The 15,990-nt window shown below is 53.9% G+C and overlaps 3 protein-coding genes across 8 annotated transcripts in view; 2 read left to right on the top strand and 1 right to left on the bottom strand.

Moving 5' to 3' along the window:
• The window catches only part of DOC2A (double C2-like domains, alpha), a 5,753-nt gene extending 1,747 nt beyond the window's left edge, over nt 1–4,006 (top strand). For 2 of the 3 annotated variants that reach the window (XM_008584573.1, XM_008584574.1), the window contains exons 4-10: nt 162–236; nt 377–486; nt 2,192–2,318; nt 2,401–2,460; nt 2,540–2,703; nt 2,820–2,901; nt 3,002–4,006. In XM_008584573.1, coding sequence (XP_008582795.1) covers nt 162–236; nt 377–486; nt 2,192–2,318; nt 2,401–2,460; nt 2,540–2,703; nt 2,820–2,901; nt 3,002–3,334 — 951 coding nt within the window. In that variant the 3' untranslated portion in view covers nt 3,335–4,006. The remainder of the gene's footprint in view (nt 1–161; nt 237–376; nt 487–2,191; nt 2,319–2,400; nt 2,461–2,539; nt 2,704–2,819; nt 2,902–3,001) is intronic. The other variant, XM_008584575.1, reaches the window with a different exon arrangement.
• Nucleotides 3,730–12,301, bottom strand: INO80E (INO80 complex subunit E). Of its 4 annotated transcripts, XM_008584580.1 has the most exons (8): nt 12,043–12,142; nt 11,816–11,886; nt 11,608–11,660; nt 9,023–9,101; nt 8,820–8,931; nt 8,313–8,429; nt 4,861–4,953; nt 4,209–4,293 (listed from the first exon to the last, which is right to left on the bottom strand). In XM_008584580.1, the coding sequence occupies exons 1-7, from the start codon at nt 12,121–12,123 to the stop codon at nt 4,882–4,884; spliced, it is 585 nt and encodes a 194-aa protein (XP_008582802.1). In that variant the 5' UTR covers nt 12,124–12,142; the 3' UTR covers nt 4,209–4,293; nt 4,861–4,881. The 4 variants fall into 4 exon arrangements, with proteins under 4 accessions (XP_008582798.1, XP_008582799.1, XP_008582801.1 ...); XM_008584576.1 differs by lacking the exon at nt 4,861–4,953 and having other exon boundaries at nt 3,730–4,293; nt 12,043–12,224; XM_008584577.1 differs by lacking the exon at nt 4,861–4,953 and having other exon boundaries at nt 3,730–4,293; nt 8,313–8,378.
• Nucleotides 12,302–12,812: 511 nt separating this feature from the next.
• On the top strand, nt 12,813–15,485 carry HIRIP3 (HIRA interacting protein 3). Its single transcript, XM_008584581.1, has 7 exons — nt 12,813–12,898; nt 12,976–13,096; nt 13,215–13,329; nt 13,591–14,573; nt 14,673–14,841; nt 14,926–15,024; nt 15,111–15,485. The coding sequence occupies exons 1-7, from the start codon at nt 12,834–12,836 to the stop codon at nt 15,269–15,271; spliced, it is 1,713 nt and encodes a 570-aa protein (XP_008582803.1). The 5' UTR covers nt 12,813–12,833; the 3' UTR covers nt 15,272–15,485.
• Nucleotides 15,486–15,990: the final 505 nt, after the last annotated feature.

The raw sequence follows: 15,990 nt of genomic DNA, 5'->3' as shown, positions 1-15,990 counted from the left end.
GGGGGGGGGGGGGGGGGGGGCGGGGTTTCCATCCCTCCTTCCCTTGGACCCCAGCTCCTCTCCCTGCTCCCTGCCACCTTCCTTCTGGGCTCTCCACATCTCAGCTCTGCAGGAGAGAGGGGCTGGGAGCCCACAGCCCTCTTCCCTGCTCTCCTCTCCAGGGCCTCAAGCCCATGGATTTCAATGGCCTCGCCGACCCTTACGTCAAGCTGCACCTGTTGCCTGGAGCCTGCAAGGTAACAGCCTCCTGACCACCGCCCCCCCACCCCCAGCCTGGCCTCAGCTTGGGGTTCTGTCCTAGAATCCCCCAGCCCCCACCTTCAGCGTCTGTGGGGCTGGAGGACATGTATTCAGAACCTTCATCCCCACACCCCAGGCCAATAAGCTAAAAACTAAGACTCAGAGGAACACACTGAATCCCGTGTGGAATGAGGACCTGATGTACAGCGGAATCACAGATGATGACATCACTCACAAGGTGCTCAGGTGAGGGCTCATCCTCCCTGCTGTCACGGATCCCAGCCCAGCACCTCCTCTGGGACAGCTGTCACTGTAACCTTCTTTGGTTGGTTGATCTCTCCACGTCCCATTAAGCCTCTACCCCTCTGATGCTCAAGAACAATCAGTACCTTGCCATCCCCTTCAGCAGCAGGACAAAATATTTCCCTGGCATTCCTGCCCCCAAAACATCAGCAAGTACCCCTCAAACAGGGGACTCCCTTCTTCCTAACTGCTGACCTTTGCCTGTTGTGCTTAATTCACCTGGAGAGGCCACCCTGCTTCCTCTCTGCCCACCTAAATCCCACTCATGTGGAGCTCAGTCCAAGTGCTGCCCCTCCTGAAAGCTTTTCCTGCTAGCTGAGACCCCTTCTCAGAGCCTGACTTTAGTCAGACCTATACTGCTTAGGTCTGCCCCTTCTGTTCCCTTAAAATCTCTCAGGAGTGAAGTGTTCAGGGACAGGGAACTTACCCCATCATCCCAGGAAGTGGAAATGTGGGGAGAGGAGCCTTCCAGGGGAGCGGAGGGCAGCAAAGCCCAGGCTCAGGAGGGACCTCTTCCTTTGTTCCGGGGCTATCGGGAGCTACGGAGGGGTTTGCATGAGGGAAGGGCATGGTCAGGGATGTGTTTTAGAGAGATCACCTTGGCATTGGATGCGGGGGAGACTGGAGGGAGGACAGAGGCAGAAACTAGAGAGGTTGGCCCAATATTCCAGGTGCAAAAGAATAAGACCTGGGCCGGCCCGTGGCTCACTCGGTAGAGTGCGGTGCTGATAACACCAAGGCCACAGGTTCGGATCCCATATAGGGATGGCCGGTTGGCTCACTGGCTGAGCGTGGTGCTGACAACACCAAGTCAAGGGTTGAGATCCCCTTACCGGTCATCTTTTAAAAAAAAAAAAATTAAAAAAAAAAAAAAAGAATAAGACCTAAAGATAACTGTGCCCAGCCCTGGGCTAAGCATTTTTATTTTTCTTTATTTCACTTTGACCCTCATGATAGCTTTCAGAGGTGGGTAATCATTACCTCCATTTTACAACAGGGAATTGAGGCTTAGGGAGGTTATGTCACTTGCTCAAGGCCACACAGGTGACTAGTAAGTGGCAGCACTGGAGTTTAGATCCCCCTACAGCTGCTCCACATAACTGCTGGTCACAGCAGCAGCAGTGCAGGGCCTGCAGGAGGGGTTGGCTGGGAGTAAAAACAATCATTTGATTGCTGGACTCATGGGTCTCAGCCAGGCTGGCCCCCTACCCCATGCAAAAAAGGACAGGAGGGCTCGAGGAGGTGTGGGGTCCTTGTCTGGCTGCCCAAGACCCCTCAAGGCCCTTCTAGCTCTTACAGCCTGGATCTGTGGCCACATCTGCCAATGCATGCCCTGTTCTGTTCAGTTGGGTCCTGTCCCCAGGCCCTGAACAGAAGCACCAAGGGAGGTGGTCTCCAAGACTTATGAGGACTTCCTGCAGTAGCTGAGCAGGTCCTGGTGGCCCAGGGACAGCCTGGAAAGCTGGGGATGGAGGGGCAGAGAAACAGGGCAAATCCATTGTCCCCACCGGGCTCCAGCCCCTGTTACAGGTGAGGTAGAGAGCATTGAGCATTGAGGGCAGGGCTGGGGCTGGTCTGACAACCTTTTTCCACACTGGAGCGGGGCTCAGATATCCCAGGGGACCCTGACACTGCAGTTCCCCACCAGGATCGCTGTCTGTGATGAGGACAAGCTGAGCCACAATGAGTTTATTGGGGAGATCCGAGTGCCCCTCCGCCGCCTCAAGCCTTCACAGAAGAAGCATTTTAACATCTGCCTGGAGCGCCAGGTCCCGGTCTGTGCAGGGATTCATGGGCACCAGGGGGAGGGGGCCCTGGGGAGGCCAGGTTTCCAGAACCTTCTCTTTGCCCCCTCAGCTGGCTTCACCCTCTTCCATGTCGGCGGCGCTGAGGGGCATCTCCTGTTACCTGAAGGAGGTGAGCCACCTCACAGGGACCATATCTGGGTGGGATCTGGCGGAGGACCCAGGCTGACCCCTGCATCTGTCCCTGGCAGCTAGAGCAGGTGGAGCAGGGGCCTGGGCTGCTGGAAGAGCGTGGGCGCATCCTGCTGAGCCTCAGCTACAGCTCTCGGCGCCAGGGGCTGCTGGTGGGCATCATTCGCTGTGCCCACCTGGCTGCCATGGATGTCAACGGCTACTCTGACCCCTACGTTAAGACGTGAGCCCGGGCCCTGAGGTCCACTCTGTCCTCCCCACGGAGCTTGATCCCTGACCCATATTCCTTTGGGGCCTGGCCTGTCCCTAACCATAATGCTCCCCATCCTCCTACCCCAGGTACCTGAGACCGGACGTGGATAAGAAATCGAAGCATAAAACATGTGTGAAGAAGAAGACTCTAAACCCAGAATTTAATGAGGTAAATGGGGCAGGCACCAGAAATTGAGGTGGGCTGGTGGAGGGGGAGGAGCGGGGGATGGAGAGGATCTCACAGAAGGCATCCCCTGCCTTGTCTCCAGGAGTTCTTCTATGAGATGGAGCTCTCCACCCTGGCTACCAAGACTCTAGAAGTTACAGTCTGGGACTATGACATTGGCAAATCCAACGACTTCATCGGTGAGGGGAGAGCCCAGTGGGGCGGCGCTAAGGGAGGGCAGACCCAGCAGGAAGAGGCCCTGATTTTGCCTGCCTCTGCCTGCTCCCCAGGTGGTGTGTCCCTGGGGTCTGGAGCCCGTGGAGAGGCCCGGAAGCACTGGAGTGACTGTCTGCAGCAGCCGGATACAGCCCTGGAGCGCTGGCACACCCTGACTAGCGAGCTGCCCCCAGCAGCCGGGGCTCTCCCCTTGGCCTGAGCCCGCAGCAGCCACCCAACCAGGCCCCTTGGGCTGGGTCCAGTACCTAACCTTAGCACGACTGTGTTGCACGTTTACACAGGGTGGGAGGCCCCCACCCCGCACTACCTGTCTTACTTTTGTGAGAGTCTTCGTGCCTGTGGGTCTGTCTTCTTGTGAGGGACCATGGAGATCTATATTCACATATGCAAACTTCCTCCTGCCTGACTCGCTACTCCACACAAATATGCAAGTGCCAGTCCTCTGCACACCCAGGCGAGTGCTGCCAGAGCCACCCCAGCGCTGCTCCTCTCTCCTGCCTCTCCAGGCTGCCCGTCCCCTCCCACACAGGGAGGAGGTCGGATTAGGGGAGGTTCAGAGGAGGAGAATGTTTCCAAAAAAGAAAAGGACAAAAAAAAGAGCCACTCCTTTAATACAGAATCTTCATTAAAAGAAATCCTAGCCCTATACAGCTGCCCTTTTAAAGGGGTGGCCACCGCAGGGTCTCTGCCTCCCCAAGAGGTGGCAGATACTCCTGGCCACTCATTTAAATAACTGTCCCCTGGATGGGGCCAGGATGTGAGGGCCGGCCCCTGCCACCTTCCTGGGGACATTTGTGCATGTTTACGCCTTTTCTGATTGTGTCAGTGGCCGAAGCATGGTAACTGGGCGTCAATAAACATCTCTGAGGAAGCTGGGGCTCACGTGTGTAAGCATGGGGAGGGGTGCTGGGCAGGGTCGCAGACAGCAGTGGGCTTTCACTCCGGGATATCGATCACCAGGTCATCATCCCCGTCCAGGGCATCATCCCCGCTGCCTGCATCGCTGAACATCTGCTGAGGGACGGTGCTCAGGATCGTGTGGGGGGGCATCTTGGGAGGTGGCAAGGGGGTCAGAGCTGCCCCGACCCCAGCCCCAGAACCCCGGCCAGGGAAGGTCAGCGGCCCTCCCACAGGGCAGTCGGGGGGTCCCACCGCCATCTGCAGCAGGGGTAAGAAACACAGAGAGGGCTTGTCAGGGAGGCAGTGGGACCTCCAGGAAGCAGGGCACTGCCTGCTTAAGGCAGTTCTAGAGGGTGGGGAAGAGCAAAGGCTCACTCAAGGGGCAGTGGACACAGCCAGGCCAGTGATGCTGGAATTGGGGGACCTGCCCCACTTCAGCCCCTCACAGTCTCAAGCCAGCAAGTGCCTGGGGGTGAGGGTGGTGATGGTGGTGTGATGGGGGAAGGGTGGGGGTGTCTGATAGGAAACTGGGAGGGAAAGGCTAGGCTCTGTCCTCCAGGGAGGCACCTTGGCTGCACTTTAGCAGCAGTTAAAGCCAGGGTCAGTGTCAGCCTGGGGTACCTGCCTGCCTGCCTCTGGACCCCTCAGGTACCATGTACCACCGCTAGCCTCCTCTCCCTCCTCCTCCTGTGGGACTCACTGCTTCGGTAGAATATATCATAGGCCCCAAGCCAGGAGCCTGGGCAGCTTCTACTGTACATTGGACGGGCCCCTCCTTGGGATCCCCGCAGCCACTGGCCTAGGCAGGCCCTCCTCTCAGCTCACCTGTGCTATGGTACCAGCCTCCTAACTGGACTCCCTGCCTTCAGCCTCTCCCAGATCCAGCTCCTCCTCCACACTGCAGCCAGAGTGATCTCTCTAAAACACAAACCTGAGTATGTCATTCCCCCACTCGAGGGCCCTCAGGCTCCTTGCTGCCCTATAGACAGGCAGTGCAGCGTGCCTGACAATGCCACCTGCAGGGTCCTTCTCTATTTGTCAAGAGTCCTGCTTTGTCCTCCAAGGCTAGGAAGAGGCCTCCATCCTGCCCAACCCTCCAGCCCCACCCTACCAGGTCCTCACAAATCCTCTCCACAGAGAGCTCTCTGGGTCTCAGCAACAGCCCTCATGCTTTGCCTGTGGGCACAAACTGAGGACCTACTATGTGCTGGGTAATTTTTTTAATGATCTCCAACTTTTAGGACCACCCTGGGAGGAAGGAGAGGTCATCTGCCAGAGGAGGAAACTGAGACCAGGAAATGGAGGTTTTAAGGACAAGGCCTGCCAAGTCCCCACTGGGCAGTGTCCAATCTGGCCCTGGGCTGGGGGTGGCAGGAAACGCTCACATGTGATCTTCACAGTAGCCCTCCTGACTGCTTTAACACATTCAGCACATGGTCTACTCTCTGCTCCTCAAAGAGCCTCCACCCTCACCTCTGTTCTTGGAGTGGCGTGGGGTCCAGAGAGGGCCAGGCCTCAGGGTACAGGAGTCTGTCAGAACTGATGACAGACAGGAGGCGCAACTCGGAACAGTGCCCTTGCACCCAGTACCAGGCACCCCCATGTACACACAGGAGCAGATGCACATGCACGACTGAAAAGGACAGCCGCATGAGGACTGTCCCCTCTTGATCCTTACCCTATTCCCCATGTCCTATCCTTGCCTGGACTTATTCAATGGCCTCCTCAGCATGACCAATAGCAGCTAATGTTTATCTGTGGCTTACCAGGGACCAAGCAGTAGGCTCATTTTTTCCCTCACAATGACCTCATTGAACAAAGAAAGCCAAGACTCAGAGAGTTCAATGACATGCCCAAGGTCACATGGTGAGTACAGTCATGCGTCACTTAATGACAGTGATATGCTCTGAGAAATGCATCGTTAAGTGATAGTGAGGTTGTGGGAATATCGTGAAGTGAACTTGCACAGACTTAGGTGGTATGGTCTACAACCCACCCAGGCTGTATGGCACTGCTATTACAATCTTAGGGGACCACTACACGCATGGTCCGTTGTGGACTGAGATGTCCTTATGTGGTGCATAACTGTCCACAGAAGAGTCAGACCCGGTTAAGTCTAAGGCCCAAACCCTTAACCAGCCTGCTTCAGTCTTTACAGCTGTCCCACTTCTGCTCAGGCTTCACACTTCCCATCTCCTCGCACCAAGCCACCCAGAAACTGCAGGGACTCCTGTTCCCTTCTCAGTAACAAGCAAACTCTTGATTCTGGGCATCCAGGCCTTGTATAATTCCATTCACTATCTTTTTCTTTCCAATGTTGTCCTCTCTGACCACACCCACTTCAACCCAAACGACACTTACACAGTGTCCCTGTCCCCCTTCCCACTATTGCCTCGCCCGGGAATATCCAAATCTCACTTACCCTGGCTCAAATGTTCACTCTTCTTTGAGACCTTTCCTGATTCGCCCCCCCCGCTTCCCCCCCCCCCTCGCCCAGCAATTGACTTGGGCCCCTCTCCCAACCAACATCTTCTCTCCTGTATGTCCAGAACTCAACTCTACTTCAGGACACAGCACCAACCAGAAAGCCAAGTGCCTCCAACCACCTGCTCCAGCCTCCACCTACTCTTGCCTTCTTTACAACCCTGCCCTACAGGACAGAAGCAAAACCTGCCTAAGCAGAGTGAGGGCCAGTGTCATCACCCCTATTTCTCAGGCTCAAGAGGTTAAGTCACACAGGGATAAGGTCACAGGGACAGTAAATGGCAGAGCTGGGAGTTGAGCCTGCACTAACTGCCACGAATGTGACCTTCCATTTTGCTTCTGGCTCTAGAACCTTGATGACTGTCCAGCCCAGTCTCTGTTCAGCTTTGGTCCAGTGTTGGAAGGGCACGGGGCCTTTCTGCATCCTTGGCAGGCTCCTATCACCTCTCCCAGGGCTCAGTGCTCGGCCCTCTGCTCTTCTCCATCCCCCTCCATGCCAACCACCCCGTGAACCCCAGCTCACATATTCAGTTGTCTAGATGGCATTTCCAGATAGCATCTCAATGTGTCCAAGACCAAACTCATCTTCCCTCCAAAACCTGCTCCTCCTCCTACAGTCCTGCCCATCTCAGAAAAAAGCAACTCTGCTTCCTCAGCTGCTCAGGCTAAAAACCCTGCAGTCCTCCCTTGACTCCTTTCTCACAGCCCATACCTGGTCTTCCAGGAAACCCCTGGTCCACTTTCCACCCTCTCCACAGCTGCTGCAGTAGCCTCGTCACTTCCACCCTGACTCACCCCGACCCAGGTTATTCTCCACAAAGCAGTGACAGCAATTTTGTTAAAATGTAAAGTACATCAGATTCCCGTTCTGCTCAAGCTTCTCCAGTAGCTCCTGTTTCATTCACAGTACAAGTCATTCTTTCCAATACCTCTGCGGCCTGACCCAATCTTGCCCCTCAGTTATGTCCATCTCTGACCTGCTCTCTGATCACTCTCCCCTCTCACTTTCCTCCCGCCACACTGGCCTCCTTCCAGGTCTGTGAACAAGCCAGGCACACACCCTCCCCAGGGTCTTTGCACTGGTCATTCCCATGACCAAAACACTTTCCCAGAGAGTCACATGGCCTGCTCTCAGTTCCTTTAAGTCTCTGATTGAATAACATCCCAGACCACTCAGCCTTAATACCAGCCCCATCCACCCTGGTGCTCCCCACTCCCATTACCTGACTCCATTTTTCTCCACTGGTACCTATTCTTTATTTTCTTGCTTGTCTTGCTAGACTGTGAGCTCCATGGGGGCAGAGATTTTTGTCTGTTTTGTTTACTACTGTATCTGCAGCACCTAGAACAGTGCTGGTACATAGTAGGTGCTCCATAAACACTTGCCAATTACATCTAGTTTAATCACTCACTTTATAGATGCAGAATTTAGACCTACAAGGTAGAGACCGCTCAAGGTCACATGGTTTTTAATTGGGGCAGCCTTGATTCCAGATCCCACAATCATGCCCCTCCTCTGGGGCTGCCTGGCATCACAGAACACTCACCACCTGTGAAAGTGAGCCTCGTCCCTGGCCACACTGCAGCGCATAAGGGCAGAACCCCAGGCATCTTTATTCTGAGTCCCCCAAAGCTGCTTCTACCCCTGACCTGTCTCCACAATGAGGCCGAGCTTCTAAGATCCACCCTCAGTGCCTCACTCCGGGCTGGGCCCCCAGCCTGCCTTGAGCTTCCCGCAGACGGCTGTCCTCCTGCCGTTCTGGCCCCTCCCTATCATCCCCAAATCAGGGTACCTTGAGTTTCCGGGGCAGGCGGGGCCGTTTCTCCCGCTTGGGCCTCAGGGGGCTGGGCTCGGGCAGCTGCAGGGCCAGGTAGTCAGAAGGGAATGGGGGGTAAGGGGGGGAAGCCAGCTGCACGTGGGAGTGGGGGATGGAGATGGGAAATGGAGTGGATCAGGGTGAGGGGTGAAGGGAAGAAATGCAAACAGGAGAAAAATGGAAAAACAAAAGAGATGGTGATGAGTGTGGCTCCCAGGGCTCCTGAGAACAGAAGGGGATGGGATAGCAGCAGGACTGTGTCCTGAGGTCTGCTCTCCTCAGTCAGGTCTGCCCCCTATTCCTACACCAGAAAGAAGTGGGCAGCCCCAACTCACACCCTCCAAGGGATGCAGGCTGTCCATACCCAGACAGATGTCCCCAGAGTTGGGCTGGCCTCACCCTGAGGCTCACCCATTTGCCCAAATGGTGCCCACCTTATCCCAGGCATCTTAGTTCACACTTCCCACCTTGACCCCAACTCACCGAGCTCAGGTATGGGGAGGGGGTCCCGGAGGCCTGAAGGGGAAACCCTGTTGAAGGAGGCAAGGAGAGGCTGGAGGGGGAGGGGGCACCCCCTAGCGGAGGGCTTCTCTTCCTGGAGAAAGAAGGGAGGGGGTCAGAAGCTAGGAGGCCCAGGTGCCCACCCCTCCCCTCCCCCAGAGAGAGGAATGATGGTTTCTTCTCACCTCTTGGGGGCCGGAGTGTCCGACAACTTGGGTGTCCCCTCTGTCTCGCTGTTATCTGAAGATGCTGTGGCATCTGAGTCTGTGAGGGCGGAGGGCTGGTCAGTGGGGGTTGGGGGGTCGCAGTCTACCCCAGACAGATATAACCCCAACACTACAGAAGGGCTCCAGGGGAATCTGACTCCCCAGCTAGCGCACACACACGTGCTGTTGGGGAGGCCCACAACTTCTTCAGCTGCCACAAACTACTTCCTGCTCTGGCTCCTCCATAACGCGTGTGCCAAGCACGTACTATGTGCCAGGAACCTCAACACTCAACACCTTTCTTGTCTTCATAAACCTCCAAAGAAGGCAGGCCCATCCCCTACACTTACCAGATGAGATCGCTGAGGCTTAGGAAGTAAGATGTGGGCCTGGGACTTGCACTCAGGTCTGTGATTCCTTGACCATTTTACGCCACTCTCTCCTTATTTGACTCTAAGCTGCCTTCAGCTCCTATCTTTGCTCCACTCCCCACATCCAGAGTCCTGTTACTATACCCCTCAAATCTCTTCTACTTCTATCCACTGCTCCCCATTCCAAATGCCAAGAGGTCAGACCACCACCATGTCAAAATCACCTGCTAAGCAGTCTCAACACTTTCTGCCAATCACTGTCCTCCCCAACCCCAGAATGACCTAAAACATAAACCTGATCACATCCTTCCTGATGATGTCCCCACTGCCTGTACACATTCATAGGGCTTCTTAATTTGGCCTCAATTTACCTTTCCGGTCTCCCAACAAAACTGTATTCTTTACATCGTGTCAACCTATTTCTTCAAAAGACTTTATTTCTTAGTTTAGTGCCTCTGTCTAGAAGGCCCATCATTCACTTAACAATCACTACACAGGATATATGCTGTTCTCAATTTCTCTGCTCAGATACTCTAAGAAGTAAATTAAATGCCACCTCCTCTGAGAAGTTTTCTAGAATCCCTCAGCCTGGTTAATTGCTGGCTCTCCCAGAGCCCTCTACTCTCACTTGTCATGGTTCTCCTCACACCGTGCTGAGAGTTGTCATGTGAGGGTGTCTCTCTGACCAGACTGTGGGCTCCTCCAGGATACAAGTGGTGGCTTACATCTCTGGCTCTTGCTCCTCAGATTTAACCCACTCTGACCAAGAACATGCTGGGTTCTCTCAGGCATCCTGTCCTGAAGCTCCCCTCAAACAAGAAGTTAACTGGAAGGCCTTAGGGAAGGGAGAGGCAGAGAATGAGAGGCTGGAATAAAAGCCAAACTTTCTGCCATGACTTACATGAGCTGGCCCCTGCCTCCTTCTCTAACCTTCCTATAATCTTCCTGTAATAGTAAATGAATGGGTGCTACTCTAACAAAACATTTATAAAAACAAGCAGCTTCGCTGGTTGCTGTTTGCTGATCCCTGCCCTAGACCAATGTTTAAAGGCTCTGTGGATAGAAGTGATTCTATGTGACATGGCTTATGAGGGTCCTAACCTGGAACAGGCCCAAAAAAGCCCACCTTAGGGCTTTTTCAAACTGTGGGTCTAAATCCATTAATGTGTCATGATATCAATATTGGTTTGCAACCAGCATTAAAAGAAAAAAAAAAAAAGCAGATTAGGACAAACTGCATACAGTGATCTTAAAACTGTTTCACTAAACTTTGTTTTATAAGTAAGGATCTATGTGGGGACTTCCATCATGATGCAAAATATATAGTAAATTGTAAACAATCTCCCCCCAAAAGCTTGAAAAACAGTGTTCTACATGCTTTAACCCTCTGCTCTTCAGTGTGGAGTTCTTATCTTGGGGTATCTGCATTTGTTATCCTGCCCGGAAAGCTCTAGCTAATATCTTCACAAGATTGGTTTCTTCTTCTTACCTACTCCTAGCTCAAACACAACTTCCTGAAAAAGCCTTTCTTGAACCCTCTACTCAGACACTGACTGCTGCCTGCTTTTGAGTGATCTGCAAGCTAAGGATGGCTTTTACGTTTTTAAGTGGTTGGAAAAAAAAACTAAAGAAAAACAATATTTCATGTGAAGATTATATGAAATTCAAATATCAGTTTCTATAAATAAAGTTCTATCAAAACACAGCCACACATTTATTTACATATCAGCTATGGCTGCCTTCACACTACAACAGCAGAACTGAGTAGCTGCCTTAAAGACTTGTATATTTCACAAAGCCTAAAATATTTACCAGCTTGCCTTTTGCAGAAAAAGTTCGTCATCCCCTGTTCAATCACTACCACATAACTCTGTTTTTATTCCCTTCAAATCCTTACTGCTTTCTAAAATTCTAGTTTATTTCTTCATTGACTCATCTCCACTCCCCCAACCCCAACTAGAATATAAATGACAAGAGGCCCAGAGCTTTGTCCATCTTTGCTACCGCTACATCTCCCGTGCCAAGCACAGTACCTGAAACAGTACGGCTGAATCAAAGAACGAATGGTAGAGGCGGGGGGCAAGCAACTAGGCTTGAGAACCACAGGCGGCTGCATCAGCCACCGCAGCCTAAAAGAAGGGGCCCAAGAAGCTTGCCCCATGTCCTCCACCAATTTTTCATGACTTCGCTCACCAGAAGAGTCTTCATCCACGTTCTCATACTGCAGAAGCCGGTCTAGGAGGAAACTGAGGGAAGAGGTGGGGAAAACGAGTGTTTATTCCCATCACAACAATGTTGTCCCGGGCCCCTGTCTCTCCTAGCTTGCCGGCTGGATTCTCGAAAGAGCCCATGCATTTGCGGCCACATTTTCCCCCCGCCCCGCACCCGCAATGTGCCTCACCTCTTGTCCCGGGACACCTTCAGCAATTTCCTCTGCGCCTTCCTCAGCTCCTCCTGGAAACACTCGTGTTCCTGTGTCACGGGCAAGGTGGCCGCTGAGCCAACGGCCATCCGTAAAGGACGCCGTAACCCGGCGACAGCTCGCCCCACCCCCTTTACACATGGGTAAACTGAGGTCCTATCAACTCCAGGCCTCAACCCCTACAATCTCCCCACACCAGCACTTACGTAGATGAGAAACTTGAGCTTCCGCTTCAGATTCCGGTATTTCTTTTTGTAGTCCACTTCGCCATCCGCCGGCCCGTTCATGACCAGCCCAGGAGCAGCAACCCAGCGTCGAGAGTCCCGCTACCCCGAGCCGGCTCAGCCCGGCCTCTCACGTCTCCACTTCCGGGGACTCTGCAAGGCTGCGCCCGCCAGGACTACAACTCCCGGCGTACCGCGCGCCCAGGGAGCGTAACCACGGGCCGCCCTCCTGGGGAATGCCGCGAAAGGAACGAGGCTACGAGGGGCTGCGCGAAGGGGGCGTGTCATCGACGCGATGACGTCACAAAGATGGCGGGCGCCGGAGGGCGCCGTTTCTGATTCTTAATGTGCTTCGAGATTTCAAGCTACAAAAAGATTTCCCCAGAGATTCCTCGTCTCCTGGCGAGGGTGCCCTTTTTCTTCTGCCTTTCGAAGTAACAGCGGACTAGCTGGTGCCTGTGACCACGGAGGAAGGTGGCGTCGCGGGTTTATTACGTTACACCCAAAGGTTGTGGCGCCAAATCAGTTTCTAACGAAAACTTTAAAAACGATTCGTTCTAAGGAAGGGTTGGAGCCGCGAGACCCTCCAACTGCCCGGGTTAAGAAAGTTTTGTTTGGCAAAGTTCTCAGTTCAGGAGGCCCGCGACCAAAGTACAAACGGTACCTCGCCTCCTGGTGCCACAACACTGCGCGTGCGCAAGCTGCTGTCAACCGTGCTGAAGGAGGCCGAGAAGGAAGAAAAGGAGGGAGCCACCAATCCCGGGTGGAGCAAAATGGCGCGGGAGAACGAAATGCAGGAGTTCACCCGTTGCTTCTTCCGAGGCTGTCCGGACCTCAGGTGCACAGGGGGTTGGAACTGGGGTTGGAAAGGGAAGGGGTGAGCCGAAACTCCGTCTTGACCACATGTCTCCGCAGCACCCTCACGCACTCCATCGTGCGGCGGAGGTTCTTGGCGCACGTGGGCCGCGACCACCTGGAACCCGAGGAGAAGCAGGCGCTGAAGCGGCTGGTGGAGGAGGAGCTGCTGAAGATGCAGGTGTGGGCATGAGCCTGGGCCACGAGAGGCGGGGCTTTGTGTCGAGGCGGCGGGACCTGAAAGGGAGTGGGGCAGAACACAATCTTGGTACTGTTTTGCTCTCCTGGTCCATGCACAGGTGGATGAAGCCGGTACCAGGGAAGAGAAGATAGACCTTACCAAGAAGGCGAAGAGGCCTCTCACCCCCTGCAGTGATCCAGAGACGAAAAGGTTCCGCTTCAATTCGGAGTCAGGTTAGTTACTCCTTTGCAGATGGAGCAAAATGGATGAATCTTTTGTTCATTCAAAAAGTATTTATTGTGCATGTGCTGTGTCCCAAGGCATTAGATGAGGGGCGAGGCCAGTGAGTCAGGAACCAGGAACAGGGTGGTCTGATAACTGTGTTTCCTGCTGCCCTTCCCTCTCTCTGTCAGATCAGGGTTAGAAATAGCATATCCCAAGTGGAGGGAGAAGGGACTGGAGGAACCTGTCCCAACCCTCTTTTCGTATTCCAGATTCCAGCTCTGTTGCCTCCAGTCCAGATTGCTGTGAACCCCCAGCAAAGAACGGGATGGCAGCAGCAGAAGTCAGCCCGGCCAAGGAGGCGAGTCCAAGGCGATTCTCAAAGAAAGCACTTGACAGCAGCGATGAAGAACAACAGAGTGACTTGACTGCAAAGATGGGATTAGAGAAGGAAAGCAGGGAGGAGGAGGAGGGCGGCGAGGGTTCTGTTAGAACAAGTAAGGTCTGGAAGAAAGAGAGCAGTAAGGAAGAGGAGGAGGGAAAGGAGTACAAGGGCAGGACTAGGAAGAAACCCATGTCAAAGAACAAGCAAGCATCAGGCAAGGCCTCAACCAGTAGGAAGCAGGCCAGAGAAGAAAGTAAAGACAGTGAGAAAGAACCTGTCCAGAGAACAGCAAAGAAGGTGGAGGGAAATAAAGGCACTAAAAGCCACCAGGAAAGTGAAAAAGAGAGTGAGAATGAGGAAGAGTGGATCTTAGCCAAGAAGAACGAGAACAGAGAGGAGGAGGAGGATTGGAAACCCAGGGCCAGGAGCAATGGAGGGAAAAGTTCAGCTTGTAAGCAGAAAAGCCGGGAAGGAAGGCTAATGGGAGACCGGGGAGACAGTGGGGAAGAGAAGGAAAAAGAGGCAGCAGGCAGTGGGGACAGCAGTGAAGGAGATGAAGAGCCCTTAGTGCAGAGGAAGAGCAAGGACAGGACCCAGTGTGAGAGTGGGAGAAGGCAGAGTGGAAGCAGCAAGGATGGAGAAGATACCTGCAAGGGGAAACTAACCACTAAAGGCATTAGAGAGATAGCCACACTGGGCAGTATCAATGGTGAGGAGAGTGACTTGGAGAGGGAGGTGAGTGACAGTGACACAGGAGAGAGCCCCAACGGGGAGAGGAAGAACCGCTCTTCCAAGAAGAGTTCCAAGAAAGGCAGGACACGAAGCTCCTCTTCCTCCTCAGATGGAAGTCCAGAGCCCAAAGGCGGGAAGGTGAGGGTGAAGATAGGGCTGGAAACACCGTTAAGGAAGAGGAAGACCCTGACTCAAGCCCAAGGGGCGTGGCCCTCAGCTGCTGTCTTTCCTTGCTAGGCTGGCTCTGGTCGTCGTGGAGAGGACCACCCAGCTGTGATGAGGCTAAAGCGCTACATTCGGGCCTGTGGTGCCCATCGAAACTACAAGAAACTGCTGGGCTCCTGTCGCTCACACAAGGAGCGCCTGAGTGTCCTCCGGGCAGAGCTAGAAGCCCTGGGCATGAAGGGTGAGGCTGGGCACGTGCTGGGGAGGTATAGGAGAGGGCAGTGGCTGCTGGGGATAAGGGGATCACGAGCTTGTTCTCTCTCAGGTAACCCTTCCTTAGAGAAGTGTCGGGCCCTGAAGGAGCAGCGGGAGGAGGCGGCTGAGGTGGCCTCCTTGGATGTTGCCAACATCATCAGCAGTTCCGGTAAGGGGTTTCTTTTCACTGCCCAGGAGTAGATGGATTTGGGTTTTCTCAGACAAATAATCTCCCATTTCCCCCTCCCCCTCTAGGTCGGCCACGAAGACGCACAGCCTGGAACCCCTTAGGAGAAGCAGCCTCTGGGGAGTTATACTGCCGGACCCTGGACTCAGACGAAGAGAGGCCCCGTCCGGCACCCCCAGACTGGTCACACATGCGCGGCATCATCAGCAGTGACGGCGAGAGTAACTGAGCTCTAGGCCTCCAGGAAGGACCTTTCCACTTTTACAAAGCATATATAGCACTCCCTGCCCTGCAGAGCAGAAGCAGCCTTTTCCAGAGAAGGCTGCCGCCCCGAAGGACATAAGGTGTTAGGATGCGACTTCTGTTTCATGTTCTCTGTTTCAGGTGTTTCCAGGGGTTTATTTTTTAAGACTCAATAAAGGTTTATAATTACCTCATCAAAACTGGTCCCCCACTCTCACCCCCTGTTCTTTGAGCCAGGAAGCTAAAGAGTAGACTCTGCTCCCCACCCCCACCAGTGTCTGGTTCTCTTTAATTTCCCTCAGTTCCCCTAAGAAGTCCCAGCTTCCAGACCCTGCCAGCCAAAGTCAGCCACCAGGCCATATCAGGCTGCTGTCCTTCCTCCACCTGACCAGTGGGCCCCTGACCACCCCACTTTGAGCTGGGCCTGATAACCTAATGTCCAGCTGGGAGGAGGATCTGAAAACTTGCCTTAAGAATGTGAAGCACAAAATGGCTCAGGGACAGCTGGTGTTTGTCTTCCTTCCCTCTCCTTCTGGAAACAGCCACTTAGTCCAGGGGTGACTTTCAGCCTTAAAGGGGTGGGTATAGGACCTAGACCTGACAATCAAGAGCACTCCAGGTCCGTGGCTACCAATTGCACCAATGAAGTCACTTCAGGATTCTGCTCGAACTCTTGCTTTTGAGGTTGCCAGTGAGACATAAGCT

Source organism: Galeopterus variegatus, unplaced genomic scaffold (genome assembly GCF_000696425.1).
Source record: "Galeopterus variegatus unplaced genomic scaffold, G_variegatus-3.0.2 Scaffold3304, whole genome shotgun sequence".
Lineage (NCBI taxonomy): Eukaryota > Metazoa > Chordata > Mammalia > Dermoptera > Cynocephalidae > Galeopterus > Galeopterus variegatus.
Note: the sequence above shows the minus strand (reverse complement) of the source record. Positions and strands in the feature narration are given on the sequence as shown.